At 34.1% G+C, this 20,547-nt stretch overlaps 2 protein-coding genes across 2 annotated transcripts; one reads left to right on the plus strand and one right to left on the minus strand.

Moving 5' to 3' along the window:
- Positions 1-2,824: 2,824 nt before the first annotated feature.
- Positions 2,825-8,358, plus strand: LOC110801760 (uncharacterized). The gene is made up of 4 exons (XM_022007174.2): positions 2,825-3,236; positions 6,123-6,567; positions 6,712-6,827; positions 7,743-8,358. The coding sequence occupies exons 1-4, from the start codon at positions 2,897-2,899 to the stop codon at positions 8,162-8,164; spliced, it is 1,323 nt and encodes a 440-aa protein (XP_021862866.1). The 5' UTR covers positions 2,825-2,896; the 3' UTR covers positions 8,165-8,358.
- Positions 8,359-9,751: 1,393 nt separating this feature from the next.
- On the minus strand, positions 9,752-13,755 carry LOC110801759 (auxin-responsive protein IAA27). The gene is made up of 5 exons (XM_022007173.2): positions 13,076-13,755; positions 12,014-12,237; positions 11,081-11,198; positions 10,130-10,191; positions 9,752-9,991 (listed from the first exon to the last, which is right to left on the minus strand). The coding sequence occupies exons 1-5, from the start codon at positions 13,525-13,527 to the stop codon at positions 9,954-9,956; spliced, it is 894 nt and encodes a 297-aa protein (XP_021862865.1). The 5' UTR covers positions 13,528-13,755; the 3' UTR covers positions 9,752-9,953.
- Positions 13,756-20,547: the final 6,792 nt, after the last annotated feature.

A 20,547-nucleotide genomic window follows, 5' to 3' on the forward strand; every position in this document is an offset into this window, starting at 1 on the left:
AAAAAATATTATCTCTGTCATTATCGTCAAATAGAGATGCATTCCAATCGGGGTACAAAGTTGGAAGGTAGTTGTGTTACCCTTGGGGAGCAATCGTCACTGAGAACCTTGTAACCCGTCACAGCTTTTGAGATCTTCACTATTATTTTATTGTAAATTTCCATGGTTACAACGCATTATTTCCAACATAAAGTACTCCGTAATTAAATGTCTCTTATTTTATTTATTTGATACGTTTATAATATCATGTTTTATAGGTCAGATCTTAACAATAATGAAGGCGGTAAGACAGGGGTGGTGAAGGGTGATTGGTGAGCCGACATCGACAATTGGAGCATAAAAAGAAAAAGAAAAAAGCACCGCCACGGGATTGAAGAAATTAGATGCAGTGAACAACCATTTCTCCGTATTAATAAATAAAGTTTAGTCCACATCATATATCATACTTCGTATATCATATATCAGTCAACAAACATTTACAGTTCTTGCTTGTTTTTCTCTGTCATTTTCTTCGTTTGGTCGTCAAGGGACTACTATGATTCACCTAATTTCAACACTATTATCCCCTTTAAGCTTGTCCTATACGGACTAGTACTCCATTATTCCATATATATCATATTAATACTCCCTCCGTCCCGAAATATTTGACCTGTTTTTCTTATCGGGCCGTTCCTTAATACTTGACCTGTTTCTAAAAATGGAAATATTCTAATAATATTATATTATTTCTCACTCCACCCAACCCACCTACCCCTACTCCATACAAAAAATAATTAAAAATTCAACCCCTACTCTCCCCCAACCCCACCTCTTAACCAACCTCCCACTAACTACATTAAAATAATACCCCACTATCAACTACTACCTATTAAATTAAATAAGTCAATTCAAGTTCCTTAAACTATGTGCCGGTCAAACCGGGTCGAGTATTCCGGGACGGAGGGAGTAAGTCCTTGTTCTTCACACCTAGCTTCTTTTTTGAATCACTTCCTAATACTCCCTCCGTTCCTTAATATTTGCACCGCTTTCCTTTTCAGGCCGTCCCTTAATACTTGCACCGCTTCTATAAATGGAAAATTTTACCAATATTATATTATTTCTCACACTTACCTACTTACCTACCTACACCTCTACTCCCTACAAAAAATCATTTAAAAATTCACACCCCCAACTCACCACTCCCCACCCCTTACACATTTCCCATTAACTATATTAAAAAATACCCTATTATTAACTAACACACATTAAATTAATAAATCAATTCAAGTGTCTTAAACTCCGCACCGGTCAAACCGGTGCGAGTATTAAGGGACGGAGGGAGTAACATTACATGAGTTGCGTTGGAATAATACTTCCTGCACCTTAATTAGGTTCTGTCTTGTTTACTTATTTCAGGAAAAATAATTTTAAAACAAAAAGAAACGGATACAATAAGTTAAATATTTTTGTTTCCAATTTAATTTATGACACATAAGCATGGCATATCATCATTGTAACACAACTTAAAGATTGCATGTCGCGACCTTTATCATTTTCAAAATATAAAATGAGAGGAAAAATTGACTTTAATCAACATACTTACCTAAAAAAAAAACATAAGTGTTCTTATATTACTAATGTATCCAATATATGGAGTACTCTAGCCTATTGATTAGAGGCTTACCGCCATTCCTTTGATCCTCCCAATCATGTGACGAGGGGACTGGAACCTATCCACTCAAAACTCGCCCTAAATTCGGATTAGCCCTAAGGGTAAACCGGGTGGTACACCAAAAAAGAAATACGCAAGCAATCATTACTAATAAGATTTTGCTTTAGTAGTACTAACAAACTCTTTATCGGTAGGTGATCGCTAACGATAACAAATAAATTAATATCATTAATAAATAATGTTAGCGTTTAAAATGGACCAGTTCGGATATATTTTTAGCCAATCTCATCCTATGCTATGAAATGAGTTATATAATTCCTACCCTTTGTAAAAGAATTCTCATATTTTATACGAAATATATGAAACGAGAGGGATAATTGACTTTAAAAAACATAAGTGTTTTTACGCTAAAAAAAGAAATATTTACGAGTTCTAAGTTTAAGACGACCAATATATAGAGTAGTACTCTGTATGTTTTATTTTTTAACCACACTCTTACGGGACTCAACTTGACTCTACTCACAAAGTCACGAGTCATGATTAGTGCGGTAAGCCTGTACTTGGTAGCCCTACTTAGGGTGTATTCTATTCACCATCCAAAAAAAACAAATTTAAAGTATAATTCAGATAAGTTGCAATCATATCCTATTATGTCATTAAGTTCAATCAGATTATATGTACTCCGTATTAACTCTCTTGCAATCCGATCTAATCAACCCTAATAAATTTCAATCAAATTTAATCATTTTATTTGATTTAATATGTTCCAATAACTTTAGATAAGTTCATGGTTCTATCCGACCTGCATGTAAACTCGTCGATAATTTCACTGTGTTTTGCAAAAAACTAGACCTGATCAAAAGGCAGGCCGGGCGGGGTTCGAGAATAAAAATTTGCCCATTATGTCAGTCTGGCCGAACGGGCCAAACTTCGGGCCGATTTTTTGTGCCCAAAATCCCCTATTTCGGGCCAAAAATAGCAGGCTTTTTATGCCATTTTAGGACCGGGCTAAATTTATAACTAAAAATGTTGTTTTATGTCGCCCAAAGCCCGCATTTTTTTTGAACTTTCGGGCTGGGACAGTTCGGGCCGAAAAAATCTGCCCAAATTTCGGGCCGGGTCGGGCCAGAGTTGATCAGGTGTCCGACTTCTGAGTATTTTCTCAGTTCTTCACTCACACTGTCACTTACTCGCACACATACAGTAAAGAAGAAGAAGAGAGAGAAAATCCTCCCCAACACACAAATGGAGAGAGGAGTATTAGAGAGGATGCATTCTTCTCGACGAATACCAGTCTCAGGCGACGATAACGAAACCGAAGAATTCGACGACGAATCAAAGACCAAGAAAACCGTCGCTTTCTCAACTCGGTTCATCAATTTTGTAACTCGGTACGGCCTTCTTTGGCCTTGCCTTGCTCTCGCATTTATCGTCGTTTTGTTCACTTTTTCCGTCGTTTTCTACACTCGTACTCTCGTTTGCGTTTCTTCCTCAACTAGTAGCTATTTCCAACCTCATTCGCGCTTCGCTTTCTTTGGATTTGATGGGCTTGAATCTGACTTTGGATCTCTTGGTGCTCCCTGGTGTAAGCTCCTTAATCTTTATGAATCTTTTTTTAATGTATTTGGATCTGGAATTGGTTAGTTGCTGAAGATTTGTATCTGTTTCTGATGAATTCTATATGGGTTTTGTTTGTTTGAATCTAGGTATTAATTTTTTTGGGGTTTAGGATGATGTGATTATATATGCTAATTAATTGAATGTTGATTAATTTTGGAAGTGTAGAGAGAATTAGATTGGGCATCATGTACAGGCGATTCGATTTCAGGTTTTGGGTAACTCCCCTAAACTTCAATTGACTAAGCTAGCTGACATTCGACTAGAACTTATTGTTATTGACCCTTTTGCGGCCACCTAATTGGATGTTAACGATTTATGTATTTGTACTTTTTGGTAGTTTGGAAATCAGTAGCTCAGATAGATGCTACTCTATTTATCTGTTAGGAAGTTTGGATATGAAAAACCTGTTGATTTGGGGAGTTTTGTAGCATTCTTATCTGCATAAAAAAAAGCTACATTTTGTTTGGTTGAGAGATGTCCAGGAAGCTGGAAATTGGGTATTGCTCTTGTTTATAAATTCTATACAAAGAGTTGGATTTGAGTTGAAGCGTATTAGGGATGCTTCGTTTCAGGGGAAATTAGATCTTTTTGGAACTTGGGTTCATTAATTAGTGTCGTTTTAGTATACTCGTGGTGCAATGAGAGAGAGTAAGACTAGATATGAGCATTTAGTTGAGCTACTAGAACTAGTGATTGTCTAGTTGGAATAGAAACCAAGCTTGATTCATTGTCTGCTTGGAGCCTTGGACTATCTGCAAGAAATATTGTCCTCCTAAAGTCCTAATAACATTGTCCTCTTATCGTCCTAATAACATAGCTTGACCTAGGTTGTTGTTAGATATGAATCAGAACATTTTATTTTGTATGCATGATTAAGTAAAGATGAAATTAGCAGTCTTTTATGGAGCATTTGAAAAAATCCATGGATGTATGTTAAATGTACTTCTGGTTCGGATAACATTCTCACAACATATTTTAGTTTAAGTTAATAGATTGTACGGAGTAAGTGAGTTTTAGGGTGCTAGAATCAAGTGAGTCTCTAGTTTGTAGTTTCTTGATTAAGAGTTAGACAAAGTTGAAGGGTTTTACTAGTATTTTTCTTTGGTAGATTCTTAGTGAAGAGCTTATTAGATGCACCTAATGTACCATGTTATTATGAACTCAATTAAACACATCTTGTATATGCATCTCCTTATTTTGAAAGGAGACACCAATTCTAATCAAGTACAATTATTAGTTTGCAATGTTGCGTTCATGAATGATGTGTACAATCTTCACCTGATGTATGGGCTTTCGTAGCTGTATGATAATCTGGGTTCATGAATGATATGAAACTGGTGTTGGCATATATAAAAATGCGTGATGGTTGCCTGGTTGGATTCACAAATAACAGAGATTTGGTGTATGCACTTATATATATGTGTGCTTTGCTGGGTTCACAAATGGCATGGAGTTGGTTGTGACTTAATTACTTCGTATAACTCCTGACAACAACTGAATAACCTCACTTCTCTATTTCCTATATGTTTCCTTCCATCAATTGGTCCGTGGGGCCTACAAACAGACTTTCAACACTCCCCTCCCCAAATTGACACATATCTCCTCAAATTCAAATAGATGAATTTTGTTTGAAGTAGTCACTTGAAATTAAGGCTCTCTAACATCAGGTACTGCTTTGCGATCAGTGTTTTCAGTTGTGTCAAAAGGTTAGATATATACCACTGTTATTACCAAAACAAAGATGCAATTTAAGGTATAGAAGCATTTCAATTTGCCTAAAAGAAACCCTAATTATTGAATTCCGGATTCACATTGTACACAGTTGAACTCATATTAAACGGGCAGTTTTTGACGTGGGAGGGAAAATTTTCTTCAATTCACAGCTTTAGATAAATTTCCCTATCCCAATATGCTGAGAGAAGTGGAAAAATTAAAAATAGTGAAGGGAGCAAATAAAGTGGGTTTCTTTTAAAAGCAGTAGAGCGGGAAATGGGAATAGGTGGGGGAAAATGGGAGAGGATTTTTTCCGAGGGTCCTAATTGTCGGATTTGATGTCATAATCCGCCAAGTGGTAGGGATAACTTAAGTTTCTGAACTTATAAGGTACTAGTAGTTATTAGCCAAGTGCTATGGATTAGTTAAAATTTGGCAAATGTTTTTTACTATTGTACTCTTTAGTTGTAAAGTAACTGTTTGGGAAAGCTCACCCGTAACCTATTTTATTATGGAATATGTATGGCGGGCTTTTTTTTACGTTCAATCATGGAAGGGATGCTTAAGGAAAGGACAATCTTGACCATGTTTCCGACTAGTGTTTACAATGTTGTATACTTGTATTAATGAAGTAGACAGTGCCTAACTGCCTATTCCAGCTGTAGGGTTCCGACCTACTAAATGTTAAAAACTATTCTTTAAAACTACATGTTTGAAGTTGGCTTTGTTTTGACTGTCTGTCTAGCTTGTTCTGTTAAACACAATGAATACAAAGAAACTTCAGATATTGCAGATTTTCTGGCTGCTCGAGTTTAATCTTTTTAAGCTATCATGAATCTTCGCACCCTAAGCTCTCTTAAAGAGTTAGGAAAGTCAAACGGCCTTCCTCTGCAGTCAATTTCCAATTGGTTAATAGGTCGTTCCCAATGCCATAAGAACAACTAAAAATGAAGCACATAAATCCTGGAACAATTTGTTAATCCCTGCTCATTTGGTCTATGTGTGGTCTCCTAAACCACACTATGTGCCTTTTATCACGTTCCATCATTTGATTTTTGTATTGACCTTTTTTCCATGTCAATAGCTTGTTTAGATATCTTACTGTCTGCACCGATCTAATTGTTCTTGTTGGCAAAAGGCAGATCGAAACATGAAAAAACGGTGGAATGGACGTCCAAGGATCTCATCAGTGGATTGGAAGAATTTGTACCTATATATGAATCACGGCCGATCAAAAACAACATGTTCGGCATGGGATTTGACCATAGCTTTGGATTATGGTTTATTGCACGGTGGCTGAAGCCAGATCTCATGATTGAGAGTGGTGCTTTTAAAGGGCATTCTACATGGGTACTGAGACAGGCTATGCCAAACACTAGGATAATATCAGTTACTCCACGTCATCCTGAAAAGTATCTGAAGAAGGGCCCGGCTTATGTTGATCAGAATTGCACATACTTTGCAGGGAAGGACTTTGTTGATTTTGGAAATGTTGATTGGAAAAGCGTGATGAAGAAACACGGGGTTACTGATCTAAGCCGAGTTCTTATCTTCTTCGATGACCATCAAAGTGAACTAAAAAGGTATAATTTCCTAACCAGCAAATGTAGATTGCTGTGTCCTTTTATATTACCTAGCAATGTTTGTTTCTATATTGTGTTTCTCTTTGCTAATAATCCAAGTCGCTTATTAAGGATACTTTCTTGCTTTGAAATTCTGCTTGATAGATTGAAGCAGGCACTAAAGGCTGGTTTCAGACATATTGTCTTTGAAGATAATTATGACACAGGAACTGGAGATCATTACTCCTTAAGACAGATTTGTGATCAAACTTATATAAGAGGTATAGTTGCTTTACTTCCTTGCGCTGGTAGTCTGTTAAACTAGTTTCCGTCCCTTTTAGCTTCTGTTTCTTATGCTGTGCATTGAATAAACTGTGTGCCACCTTGCCTTTTGAAACTGAATAAGGGTTTATTCTGTATGAATGTTTGCCTTAACACCACCACCATCACACCACACCCCCCGGAAAACATGATTGCTGATGTCACCTTTGTATTAGTATCGTATCTTTTTTATGCAGGCGTCCAACTCTTTTATTCAAAATTGTGGTTTCTCGAATCTGTTAATAAAAAATTAGTTAAAAACTAGGATAAATTGTTTTTTACCACCTAAAAACTAAAACTTGTATTTTACCTCCTAAAAGAAAATTAAAACTTTTTTTTTTTTTTACCACTGAAGACAGGAAAATAGATGAAACTGTTATGTGAGGCCCACTAGTTCAATTTCCCTCCAATTTTTTACTCCCATCTACAATTTTCTTTAACTCCTTCACCCTCCTCTTTTTACTACCATTAAACTTTGTCAATTTTATGAATTAATGGGAGGAAAAATTATGAAAATTCATGGAAGAGAAGGAAGCCGGGGAAGGAAAGGGAGTTAAAATACATGAAATCATGGAAGAAGAGAAAATGACAGAGATATTACCGCTATTGTGGCTCCCCGCATAACGATTTCATATATTTTTCATTTTCTAGTGGTAAAAAGTATGTTTTTCATCTTTTTTTTGTTTAGGTGGTAAAATACAAGTTTTAGTTTTTTAAGTGGTAAAAAACAATTTTTCGATTTATTTAGGTGGTAAAAAAAACAATTTGTCCAAGCTATCCTAGTCACAACTATGTTGCTTTCTAAAGTTAAACTTCATGCATGACTTTCTGCTTTTTCTCAAAGAACAAATTCCATTTATCTAAATTTGTTACAGGCGGAGGACACAGTTGCTTCAAAGACAGCGATGAAGCTAGAGTAAGAGCAAGAAGGAAACCATTCTGGGAAAAAGCAATGGACATTGATGAACTTTGCGGACCTAGTGAATCATGGTGGGGCGTAAGAGGCTATATGCGTGATGACTTTAACCACAGCAACAAGTTAATCTCTTATTCCGAACACTTTCAGAATAGTAGATTTGTGGAATCAATATTAGATGTTTATTGGGAAGTTCCGCCTGTGGCCGGTCCATCGTTAACCCACCAAACAAGATATGATCCGGCTCGGTCTGTGCCACCTGTCGTTGAAGATGGTCGGTACGGCCTCTTCCAAAGGCTCGGTCTAGGTAGGCTCGAAACCTCTGTATTTAATGGCTACACTCAGATGGTATATGTTCAGATTTCTAAACCTGAGTCTTAAAGGTCAGTTTGGTCATTTTGCAGCAATGATATTTTTCTTGTTTCACCTACCATTGTTCAAGTTTTTTTTTTTTTTTGTAATCATAGCTTATAATTTTGCACCTTCTAACCAACAGAATTATTGAGTTAGTTTTGTAATTGATTTCTTCGGCTATGATGTTATATATATAAAGTGTTTCTTTCTTTTGCTTTTGACTTGTTTGGTTCAGCAAGATTTTTCCAGATACTGTATCTTATGAATATCAACTTGTTTATTTTGAGTGTAATCTTTTCCCCCTTTTTTATCATTTTCTCAGCTTTTAATGATTTTGCAAGAGTTTAGTGGGTAATACCATAAGTAACTTGCATACATACTACAAATAAAGATGGTCGCGGGCCTAGCCGGGCCGGGCCCAATCTAGGCCCATGTTGTATCGGGCCGGGCCGAAAAGTTCAAAACAAGGCCTAGACCCAGCACGAGCCCATGGTTTTATTGTCGGGCAGGGCCGGCCCGTCGTGCCTAAGGCTAATTTTACAAAATTTTGCGTGCTTTGTCGTGTCGTGTCTTATCGTGCTTTTCCAAAAAAAAATAAGGTATAGGCTCGGCCCACGACTTCGGGCCGGGCCGGGCTTTTCGTGTCGGACCGGGTCGGGCTTCTGATCGGCCCGGCCCACTGCCATCTTTAACTACAAATACTCAAATAGAGAGCATCATATCTTCGCGTATTGTCATTATACGATCCTAACCCCCTTTTGAAAGTGTATTTGAGCTGGATTGACTTTGTACTCCCTCTGTCCCTTTTTATTTACCCCAGTACACATGTCAAGATGAACTCGATATGATTTACAGATATCCAGTATCTTAATTTCACACTGAATAAATTAAAAGGTACTTTGCATTGAAAGATTTCATCAAGAGATTGTGTACATTGTATTTCTTTATACTCAAGAGATTGTGTACATTGTGTTGCATTGAGCACACTTCTTAGGCTCTGTTCGGTTCAACCGAATTTGACTGAACACTAATAACACTCGGATTTCATGGAAGTTGTCATAAGAGTTGGATAAATCAAAAACTAGTTTAAATCAAAACTTTAGAGATTATGAAGTGTATGGAAAATAATCAATTTATGCAAGATTATTTTCTTCCGAGTAAACAAAAGCTTGGAATATTGGGAATACATTTTAGTTAGTATTCCTTCTATCTCTTAATACTTGCACTGGTTTTATCGTTGCGGAATTTTGAATTGACTTATTAGTTTAATGGGTCGTAGTTAATAGTGGGGTATTTTTTTTAATATAGTTAGTGGAAAATGTGTAAGGGATAGTGGGGGTTTGAATTTTTAAATGATTTTTTGTAAGGAATAGGTAATTGTGAGAAATAATATAATATTGGTTAAAAAAATTCCATTTATAGAAGCGGTACAAGTATTAAGCGACGGCCCGAAAAGGAAAGCGGTGCGAGTATTAAGGGACGGAGGGAGTAGCATACATATAGTAAAATACTACGCGTTCAATTTAGGTTATTTTGGCAATTCTTCCATAGAGTTTTTTTGATTATTTTTTCATGTAATGAATTCGAGATGTATCTTAAATAAGGGTCTATCTATGCACACCCGAACTCAGAAGGTTAATATAAAAGCTTGAAATGTCTACAACAATGTTTTTTTTTTTTTTTTTATCTAGGACACATTCTTTTTTTTTTCACAATCAACAAATCTAGTAAAAAAAACTCACAACACTCCCTAAATTTCAAAACCTCTTGAAGGCTCCCGGTGTTCCACTAGACGCCTCCTTACTTGCAGCCGTTCTTAGGCTTCAGTGTTGCTCTTCTCAGCTGCATTAGGAGCTGCATTCAAGAAGATTAGTGTCTAATTAATCTTTTTTCAGCTGAAATTAGCTTTGACATAAACTTATTATCTAATTAATCTTTTTTCAGCTAATGGATGAGACATAAACTTATTATCAAAGTTGTAATTTGACAAACCTAGTCCAATAGCTTCTGTTCCTTTCATAATCCGGAGTTTCCTGCAGTTTTCTGTGAACATCCTGTTACAGGGAAACAGTGAACCAGAACTATCAGCATAACAACATAATTATCATTTAAATGATGCAGATAATAAGTATAGATAATAATTTCTTTGGATGATAAATTGAGAAAGGTTTTGTTTAACACCACAAGCATGAAAATATATATCCGATATGGCGATATAGTTAATAAACATGCACTCAAATTGGGGTGATTCCAAATCAATAACTGTTAGTTAATCTGTTATTGATGAATAGTACAAATCACATGGCAAAATCGTAAATAAATAGACTTTCAAGATATACATTTTAACTTCAATTATTACTCCGTATTTATTTAAGCTCACATTTCATTCTGTTAACTTCAAATTTTATTCTATTACCTCAAATTTTATTCATTTAATTCACTTTTCGTTTCTTTTTTTTATTCCCACCTCTTTTTTTTTTAGTTTTTCTACCGATTTAATTACGAAAATGCCATGTTATTTGCAATATTCACAAATAACAGTTATTGAAATATACTTTTCCCTCAAATTGACTAGATCAAAATGGTAATTTGGTCCCATTAGACTCGCCAATCAGTCCTAAATACTTTCAAGGATTCATCATAAAATGGTTATTCAGAAGTACACAAGTAAAAAGAACTTGAATCACAATTAGAACAGTAATAATCCACATATGACCAGATTGTCACAATGCTATCATGATCATATATGCTAGCCACCATATAGGTTATTTTCTTTCTAAGTGGATTGAATCCAATTTCGAAGCAGCAAATTGTGCAGTAGTATGATGTTGATGTAATTGACAACCAAAAAAAAAACTAGCAACTTCTCACCAAAAGACATTTCTTTTCAGTGCAAAGTCTACTATGAAAAAGAGATGAAGGATAAGCATAAACAGCACTCACCTCCAGGGCACATCACCAACTAACATCCAATCGCCGTCCTTGTCTTCATACGTCAGCACATATTCAGCATTTTGGAGATCTGCATCCTGTTTTCCATGGCCATTGGAACAATACTGACCTGGACCACCATAGTCGTTACTCGTTACTAAACCGGACAACTTCTACTAATCTAAGATATTGGGAAGAAGATAATGCATGCTATGAAGACTCATTATATATGGAGTACTTTGATTCAGCTCATTTTGAGACACAAATGCTTTCATAAATCTTGGGAAAACAAGAAGAATCCCAAGTGTTTGATGCATCAGAACCTCTATTATGCATACGGGTGCTAGTGTGCATTCAAGGGTATATTTCTACTCATTTGTTATTGTTAATTTGAAGATTTGAATTGAGTAAATATTACCAAATTAGCTTAAAAATGCCCTTTGGTGCACCTATCTCTAGATGCACTCGGGTGCATATAAGAACTTTCACGGGTGCTAGTGTGCACCCAAGGCCCAAGGGTATATTCCTACTCATATGATAATTTTTGTTAATTTGAAGATTTTGAAATGTATTTATCATCAAATAAGCAAAAAAACATACCCTTTGGTGCACCTAGCTCTAGATGCACTCACGTGCATGTAAAAAATTTCACTGATGCAGTGATGGCTCCCTTTTCAACCAAGACTTTTGGTGATATTTGCAACTAGTACTCTTTTCAGTTTTCACAACGACATCGTACATCTGTTATAACTTTTTTTCCTAATGCTCATATAACAACAGAAGTATGTACATTAGTGCACTTACTATTTAAACACGTTTAAATCTTTTATGATCATGTTTGGATATCCATAAGTGAAATGGAGGAAGTAAAGTCATCTGTATATTTCATGATGAAATGGTTATCAAAATCTAGAGTACTGGAACAAAGAAAGAAAGAGAGGATACCAGTTATAAAGCAGCTAAACATCTTCTCTAAAGCAGAAGAAAGTTCCATATAGTTTCTGTAAGTTTGGAGGTCAACTTTCCTCAAGTATGGAGCACCATCCATGCTAACCTTCACATAGAGGCACACAGATTTCTCCTCTGTATGACCATTGTTCTTCGGAGAAGAAGACGCCAGAGTATTCTTTCGGAAAGATCGAATTGGTGGCCATCCCACAACCTGTGTTCTGTTTCAAACAAATGTCTCAAACTCTCAATATCCCCACATACAGAAAAAGGAAGCTAATCATGGAAGTGAGAGGATCACAATTGAGTTCCTTACACAAATAGCTACAATGATGCATGATACATGTGGTGCAATTTCTCAATTTCGAGACAGAACATATCACAAAGTACCAATTTTTTGCCTTGAGAGGACCGACCGAGACCCGGGTTTTCACGAGCGTTGGCGGGCCCCTTGTTGGTCACGAGGGATGGAGGAGGCTAGGTTAGCCGGGTTTTGATTACCAAGGAATAGAGACTTTACAAATAAAGCCCGAAGATTTGAGTTGTGTGCAGTGTTACCTAATTCTCTAATCACCCCACGAACTGCGTACCGAAAAAGCGAATTATAACATGAAAATGGTCCAATTTTGGTATAATTTAGCAAATTAAGTAGCGAATTGCGTACCCATACCCAGTCTCATACTAGCGAATCAGGTAACAGTGGTTGTGTGTGAGTGTATTCATCTTCGAATGACAAATCTAATCTGTATCCATACCAATATCAATGAACATGCATCACAAATTTTTCAAAGAAATTATTATGATTTTAAACAGTTTCAAAAGCAACATTAGTAGATCCTTCAGAACTTCTACTTAGGCAGCTCATGCATAACAAGAACAATCAAACATTAATTTCCTGGTAACAACTAATTGAAAACAGAAAAGCAATCAAAATGCAATATAAGTTCCAAACAAACATAGCACAAACAAGTTCAATTTAATCAAACATAATGCATTATTTTAGCAGTAAATTCTTAATGTTTTAAAAAGAATTTAGAAAGAAAAAAAAAAAAAACTCACTTGGCAGCAGGAGCACTAGCAAGTTCATTAGCAGCAGAAAGCTGAGGTTGCTTATCCTGAACAGGTTTAGGAGAAGAAGGGACATTGTTGTTCTCCACACAAGTAAAATTCTTACCATTTTTAGCACCATCTTTACTCAAATTAGGGTCAGAATTTCCATTAATAGAAAAAACCCATTTCTCACAACCATCAATTGCATCAGAAAACCCCCTTTTTGCCCCAGAAGCAGAAGATTTAGGTGAGCAAATTGAATACCCATTTTGGGATTTTCCTTCAAAATCCTTGCCAAAAATAGTAACCCCATAAGAACCAGGTTTCCTTTCAGGTGACTCAGAACCTGGTAACCCAAGACTCAGCTCAGTTTTTAAAGAGAAATTGGGTGATTTGACAGAGTTTTCCATGGAAGAAACCTCTGAAAACCCTATGTAATCATGCTGAAATGGCCTAGACATGAAACTCAAAACACAGAATTGAGATTTACAGGGGGAAATTACAGTAATTGTAGAAAGAAAAATGAGGTTGAATTTAAGTGGAAATGTTGAAGAAAAAGAAAGAGAGGAAAGGAGAGGAGAAAGAGAACAAAGATATGCACTTATTAAAGAACTGGATTTGATGCAGAAAAGAACCTTCCTTGGCCCTTTCTGTAGCTCTTTGCCCCCTCCTCCTCCTCCAAAGTTTTCTTTTTTTTTCAATGATGAATATTTTTCAACAGAAAAAAGGCAAAAAATAAGGAGTAATACATGCTTTGTAGTAGATACTTTTTTCGATTTTTAATACTCGTAACGTTTGTGAATTCTAAACTATTCACATATTATATTTTGACTATTGTTGATGATTTATACGTAAGTTAAAACATAGTCATGTGAGATCTTGTTAGATTTATCTTAATATGTATTTTTAAAATATTAACTTTTTATAATTTTTCTTAAAGAGAATTAAAGATATTAATGATCAAAGTTGTTTATTGGCATGCGTGAAAGTGATAAACGTTGCGAGTAAAAATGAACTGATGAAGGATTATTTAGATTCCGTACGTGCACGGATTTTCTAAAATTATTATTTGACCATTTTTTTTAAAATATGTGTGTAACAAAATTATTATTCCAGAATAAAGTAGTACGTAGAACATAAAATTTTGACAGATTTACAAAAAGATTAATAAAGTTGGAATAAATTTTATGATTTTTGCAAATAAAATTTTTGAGAAATAATTACAATTGAAAATTTATATATTAAAGATCATGATAAAATTTTAGTCAAATATACTGAATCTTTTCCATTAAAATTATTTTTTTTTTGAAAAAAAAAAAATATATTTTCATGGGATTATGAACTCCTTCCCCCCAAAGTGGAGTATAATTTTGGCGGAACTTGACTTGAAATAAATTACCTGCTTATTTTTTCCCTAAAATACACCAATAAATTTAACGAGATCCTTATAAGTGAATACTTTATTATTTTTAACAACCAAACGTTTGCCACTTAATCAAGTCATTTCGAACGTCTTAAATTATTTCGTTAGAACGTGTGACAGAAGACCGATTAACAAAATTTGCAAATCCTAACTTTTTTATAAAAAAAAAAAAAAAGGAAACAACTGGAAAAAAAAAAAAAAAGGTTTTAGCAGAAAGAAAAATGATAAAATAATTAGAAAATGAAAAGAAAAGGAAAAAAGGGGGAGATGTTGTTCCTTCGTCATCATAATACTCCTTTTTAAGAAATAAAAAAAATTAAAATAAAATAAAAGTTGAGCATATTCTTTTTCATTTTTTATTAATCTGTTGGACCAGTACCTTTTATATTTAATTATTCTTTCTCTAACCTTTTTAAGAAGTATTTAGCAGACAATTAGCACCGACAACTTACTGCAGCATTTCCGGCATAAGTACCTTTTTATCCGTATTTGCTTCTTCATTTTATCATCTTTGTCCCTATCACAAATTCTTATTTACATGGGGAGTTGTACGATAAATATTGTACACCGAAGTTAAAGTTGATTTAAAATACTTAAAAGTTACCCTTATATATATAAAAGCTATCTACTTTTAGTAATAAAAAATTTCATCTTAATAAACAAATATTTATTCAAAATCACTAATAATCATAAAATTAAATCATTTAACACTTTAAAATATTTATTTATTAAATTTTGTTTTAATAATATAAAAGTTAGAGAAAACTGATTTAAAGTTAGAGAAAAGTGAGTAAAAGTTATATTGGTGCACAATAAGTTTATTGTACACCTTGTGCACGCAAGACCTTTTGTGTCTCTATTTATTCTCCTAATTAATCACCAACTAATCCATTCTTCCTACTTGTTTAACTGACTAAACTAGGTTGATTCTTTATTATTTTATACAAATATATAAGTATCCTAGGGATTGTTGGATTATAGTGGCTTTGTGACTAAAATGGACGCAAGTGACTCGTATTTATAGTGACTAATCCTTTACTGGTTAGTAGTGTATTGATGGACAAATAACATACTAGAATTATATCAATATACACTTCTGAACTTAAGAGTATAGTCGGTCATTCTATTTTTCAAAATGACTTCAATGGTGCTAACGAGGTGCAAACCCCCAATTAAACCATGATAAGAACCTTATTAGACTAGAATCTCTCACATATCTTTCAAATACTTCTTCCGTTTTTTTAATAATTGCACCATCTTAATTTTAGCACAATTCACATATTCTTATATAGTTATTTTTTGTGATTTATATGTAAGGAAAAATATATTCAGGTGGGATCTTGTTAGATTCGTCTCAAAATATAATTTCAAATTATCAAATTTTTATAATTTTTTAAAATGTATAATAAGAGATATTAGTGGTTAGAACAGTGCATTGCCAAGCGTGAAATCTCAGATGGTGCAATTAAAAAAATGGATAAAGTATAACTACGCAATAACAAATTATAATTATTTGATTGATTATAATTATTGAAGAAACGTAACTATTTGATTAAAAATTATACTAATACGTGTGTTTGGTAAGAAATTGATCTTACACATAAAATTATCATACTCCCTCCGTCCCTTAATACTCGATATGTTTTGACTTTTTGCAATATTCACATAATTCACTTTGACCTTATTTTATTTCTATTATATGAAAACAAATGTTAGTATATAATATATTGTTGGCTTCATCTTAATATATATTTTCAAAATATTAATATTTTTATAAATTTTTATAATATGTAATTAAAGAAATTGGTGGTCAAAGTTGTGCATTGACAAGCGTACATATCCGATCAGAACAGATCGAGTATTAAGAGACGGAGGAATTACTTCATAAGTTTTTTTAAAAATATACAAATATACTTGTAATGCATGTACACACAAAGCTTGTAATAATAATCAAGGCTTTATCGCATAAATACCAAAGAAAAGCCAAAAGATGAAGATCAAAAGTGTGCTATCATAAGCTGCATGGGTGTTGAATATTAGTGATAAAATGCACTGTTAACCAAAAATCAAACACAGAAAGTAACAGCTCGATCGATCGTGTAAGAAAGTGACACAACAAATATGAAGCTCTGAATTAGTAGTACTACTTGAAATCAATGAATACTTAAATTTTACATAAAAAACAAGTTTATAATACACATGCATATATGTTCATACTTACTACTCCCTCCGTCCCGGAATACTTGACCTGTTTTTCTTATCGGGCCGTCCCTTAATACTTGATCTGTTTCTAAAAATGGAAATATTCTAACAATATTATATTATTTCTCACTCCACCCCTATTAACCCACCTACCCCCTACTCCATACAAAAAATAATTAAAAATTCAACCCCTACTCTCTCCCAACCCACCTCTTAACCCACCTCCCACTAACTACATTAAAATAATACCCACTATCAACTACTACCTACTTCCTCCGTCTTTTAATACTCGCAACGTTTGGACTTTTGTCACTATTCATACAATCTACTTTGACTATTCTTAGTGTTTTTTGTATAAGATAAAACATAGTCATGTGGGATCTTGTTAGATTCGTCTCAATGTGTATTTTCAAAATATCAACTTTTTATAATTTTTGCATAAAGAGAATTTAAGATATAAATGATCAAAGTTGTGCATTGGCATGCGTGAAACTAAGGAACGTTGCGAGTATTAAAAGACGGATGAAGTATTAAATTAAATAAGTCAATTCAAGTCCCTTAAACTCTGTGCCGGTCAAACCGGGTCGAGTATTCCGGGACGGAGGGAGTATAAGATCATTCAGATTTTGCTTATTTTTATACATTTTCCTAGATTCCAAACAAACGTCACATTTCGACAGCAAGAACACACGCTTGTAAACGCACTTTATAATTGAGAAACACCAAAATACCACACCATCGAGAAAAAATTAAATTAGCAGAATTTTAGATGATTAACTATATTATTGGGGCGATGATAAAGGTTGCAGGTTGCGATAACATTTAGTTGTCGTAATTTTACGTGTCAGAGTTTAATTGATACATATATGTGCCGAGTGATGATAAAGGTCGCAAGTTATGACAACATTTAGTTGTCGCAATATTACATGTCGAAATTTAATTGATACATATAGGCGACACGTAGGCTATGAGTCATCATCATATTTTTACTATCAATGCAATATTTTTACTATGAAAATACGTAAATAAAATAGTCGATAAAAAAAAGGAAAAAAATTAGAATATTGAGATTTTCTACCATTTTTTGAAACATGTATAATAGGATATATATATATGTTAAATATTTTAATTTCCAATTTAAATCATGACACATAAGCACGCCATGTCATCATTGTGGCACGGCTTAAAGGTCGATGGTTGCGACCTTTATCATTTTCGATATGTGCCACGTAGGCTATGCGTCTTTAGAATATTTTTACTCAAAATTTTTACTAGGAAAATATGTAAATAAGATAGTCGATATATATAAAGAATGAAAAAAAATAGAATTTTAAAATTTTCCTACTTTTTTTTGAAACATGTATAATAGATTATATAAGTAAAATTAATATTTTAGTTTTCAATTTAAATCATGACACATAAGTATGCCATGTCATCATTGTGACACGGCTTAAAGGTCTCATGTTGCGACCTTTATCATTTTCAATATAATTGATCACTTCGTTCCTAATTCTTTGCCCAGTAACCATTATGGAGTCCTTGCTTAATTTGTTAATTTTGGTTGAGAGAATTTGAGACGAGACAAAGTGATGGATCAAATGGGAGGATTTTATATGAGAGTAAAATTGTACGTCAGTTTCAATGATAGGGTTTGCACAAATTCTTATTTATATGGGGTGTACGATAAATATTGTACACCGAAGTTAAATTAGATGTAAAATGCTTAAAAGTTACCGTTATATATGTAAAAGTTATCTACTTTTTAGTAATAACATTTTGTATTTTAATAAAAATATTTCTTCAAAATCACTAATAATGTATAAAATTAATCATTCAACACTTAAAAATGTTTATCTTTTACGCAGTAACTTTTTTTTTAATAATATAAAAGTTAGAGAAAACTGAGTAAAAGTTAGAGAAAATTGGGTAAAAATTATATTAGTGTACAATAAATTTATTGTACACCTTGTGCATACAAGACCTTTTGTAATATTTAATATGGGGCAATTTTTTAGGGAGATACTTAAAGTAACATAAAGGGCCAAATGAAGTATTACTCATTTTTCACTTATCTGAATATATATCGGATTATCGATTAACCTTTTATCGAAGGATATGATTGAGTTGAGACATAATTCATATTTGAGATTTATACAATATTACTACTAATTAATATGCATGCTTGAGCCAGATTTATGCAATATGCTTGAGATTAGAGAATTTGAGTGGCCAAACCAAGAAAAAGATATCACATATAGTATTAGGGTGCGTTAATCATTTCCATCTCTGGAAAAAAATTAATTGAGCCTAATAAGTTTTAATCATGTCTAATAAGTTTATTCCTGTAATTACAATCAGGTCCAATAAAATTTTAACAAGTTCAGATGGATTAAGTTGAGACAAAATTAAGTTCATATAAGTTTAACAGATTTTCTCCTTAACTGCTTGTAGTTTTGTTAAGAGAAGTTAGACCCTGTTCTTCTGAACTTTATTTGGTTGAACTGAACTGAACTTAATGGAGTTGAACTGAACTAAACTAAACTGAACTGAACTGAACTAAATTGAACTAAATGAATAGTAAATAATAAATAATAAATAATAACTACAATAATCATAATTATTTATTAATAACAATAATTACATATAATATTAATAAAATAATAGTAAGTAATAATAACGATAATAATAATTATTATATATATAAGTAATAAATGTCAATTTTAATTGCAATATCAAGAATAAAAATAATTACAAAGAAAGATGAATCCGTTCTTTTGAACTGAACTGAATGAAGCTGAACTGAACTAAACTGAACTGAATGAAGCTGAACTAAAATGAACTGAACTGAACTAAACTGAATGGAACTGCAAAAAAGTCCAAAAGAGCAGGGCCTTATGCATGTTGTGGTACAGTCTATATATGGCTAAGGCATCTAGGGATGTCAGTGGGGCGGGTTTTATAGGAGACCCGCCCCGCATCCGCCCCAAGTAGGCGGGGATGGAGGTAGGTTTGGCGGGTGATGGGGCGGGGATGGGTATAAAAATCATACCCGCCATGGGTGATGAGGCGGGTGTGGATTTTGTGTTGGAGCCGCCCCATCCCCGCCCGCCCCGCCCCATCCCCACCCACCCCGCCCCATCCCCACCCGCCCCGCTTGATACTCGTCAACCCTATCCGAATATCATTCCCTAAGTGAATTGAAAAATTTAAAGAACATAAAAAGTTGACCACTTTTTTTATGCGTTTGGATTGGTTTGTAGTATTTGATATTATGAATTAAGGCAAAACTTCTAATTTTATGTGTTAAAATTTTTTTGTGGGTATTGACGCGGATATGGAGCGGGGATGAGACGGGGATGGATACCCAGGCGGGTGGTGGGGCCGGGATGGATTTTAGTTTGTACCCGTTGGGGCGGGGATGGGGATGAATTTTGTACCCGCCATGGGTGATGGGGCGGGGATGGGAATGAAAATTTTAGGTGGGGATGGGGATGGAGGGACATACATCCGCATTCGCCCCGCCCCATTGACATCCCTAAAGGCATCACATCCCAATATTTGCCCTCTTGTCATTTTGGACAAGTCTTTGATTGATTAATGAAATCAAAAGTTCTCGTCAAAAAAGTTCTAACGGATTTCAAGTGAAGAGAAGTACGTATGGTTTTGTAAATTGTAATCGAAATAATTATATACTAGTCAAACAAAATATAGTTCATACGGAGTAACAATTATTTATTTTCTTTTGATTTCATTTATTCAATCGTAAGTTACCATTAAAGGTTTTGATAGTCATTACTCCATAACGCTAAACATCTCGACTTATTACTAATAATCATTATTATTTTATGTTGGTTCT

The sequence above is a fragment of the Spinacia oleracea genome, chromosome 4 (genome assembly GCF_020520425.1).
Source record: "Spinacia oleracea cultivar Varoflay chromosome 4, BTI_SOV_V1, whole genome shotgun sequence".
Classification (NCBI taxonomy): domain Eukaryota; kingdom Viridiplantae; phylum Streptophyta; class Magnoliopsida; order Caryophyllales; family Amaranthaceae; genus Spinacia; species Spinacia oleracea.

Excerpts from the sequence above, each read along its gene's own strand:
- LOC110801760 (XM_022007174.2), top strand. The coding sequence starts at position 2,897 with ATGGAGAGAGGAGTATTAGAGAGGATGCATTCTTCTCGACGAATACCA. Across the intron at positions 6,568-6,711 it reads CATCAAAGTGAACTAAAAAG|ATTGAAGCAGGCACTAAAGG; the intron begins GTATAATTTCCT and ends TCTGCTTGATAG. Across the intron at positions 6,828-7,742 it reads TGATCAAACTTATATAAGAG|GCGGAGGACACAGTTGCTTC; the intron begins GTATAGTTGCTT and ends AATTTGTTACAG.
- LOC110801759 (XM_022007173.2), bottom strand. The coding sequence starts at position 13,527 with ATGTCTAGGCCATTTCAGCATGATTACATAGGGTTTTCAGAGGTTTCT. Across the intron at positions 11,199-12,013 it reads GTTTAGCTGCTTTATAACTG|GTCAGTATTGTTCCAATGGC; the intron begins GTATCCTCTCTT and ends ATGGTGGTCCAG. Across the intron at positions 9,992-10,129 it reads AACAGAAGCTATTGGACTAG|CTCCTAATGCAGCTGAGAAG; the intron begins GTTTGTCAAATT and ends TCTTGAATGCAG.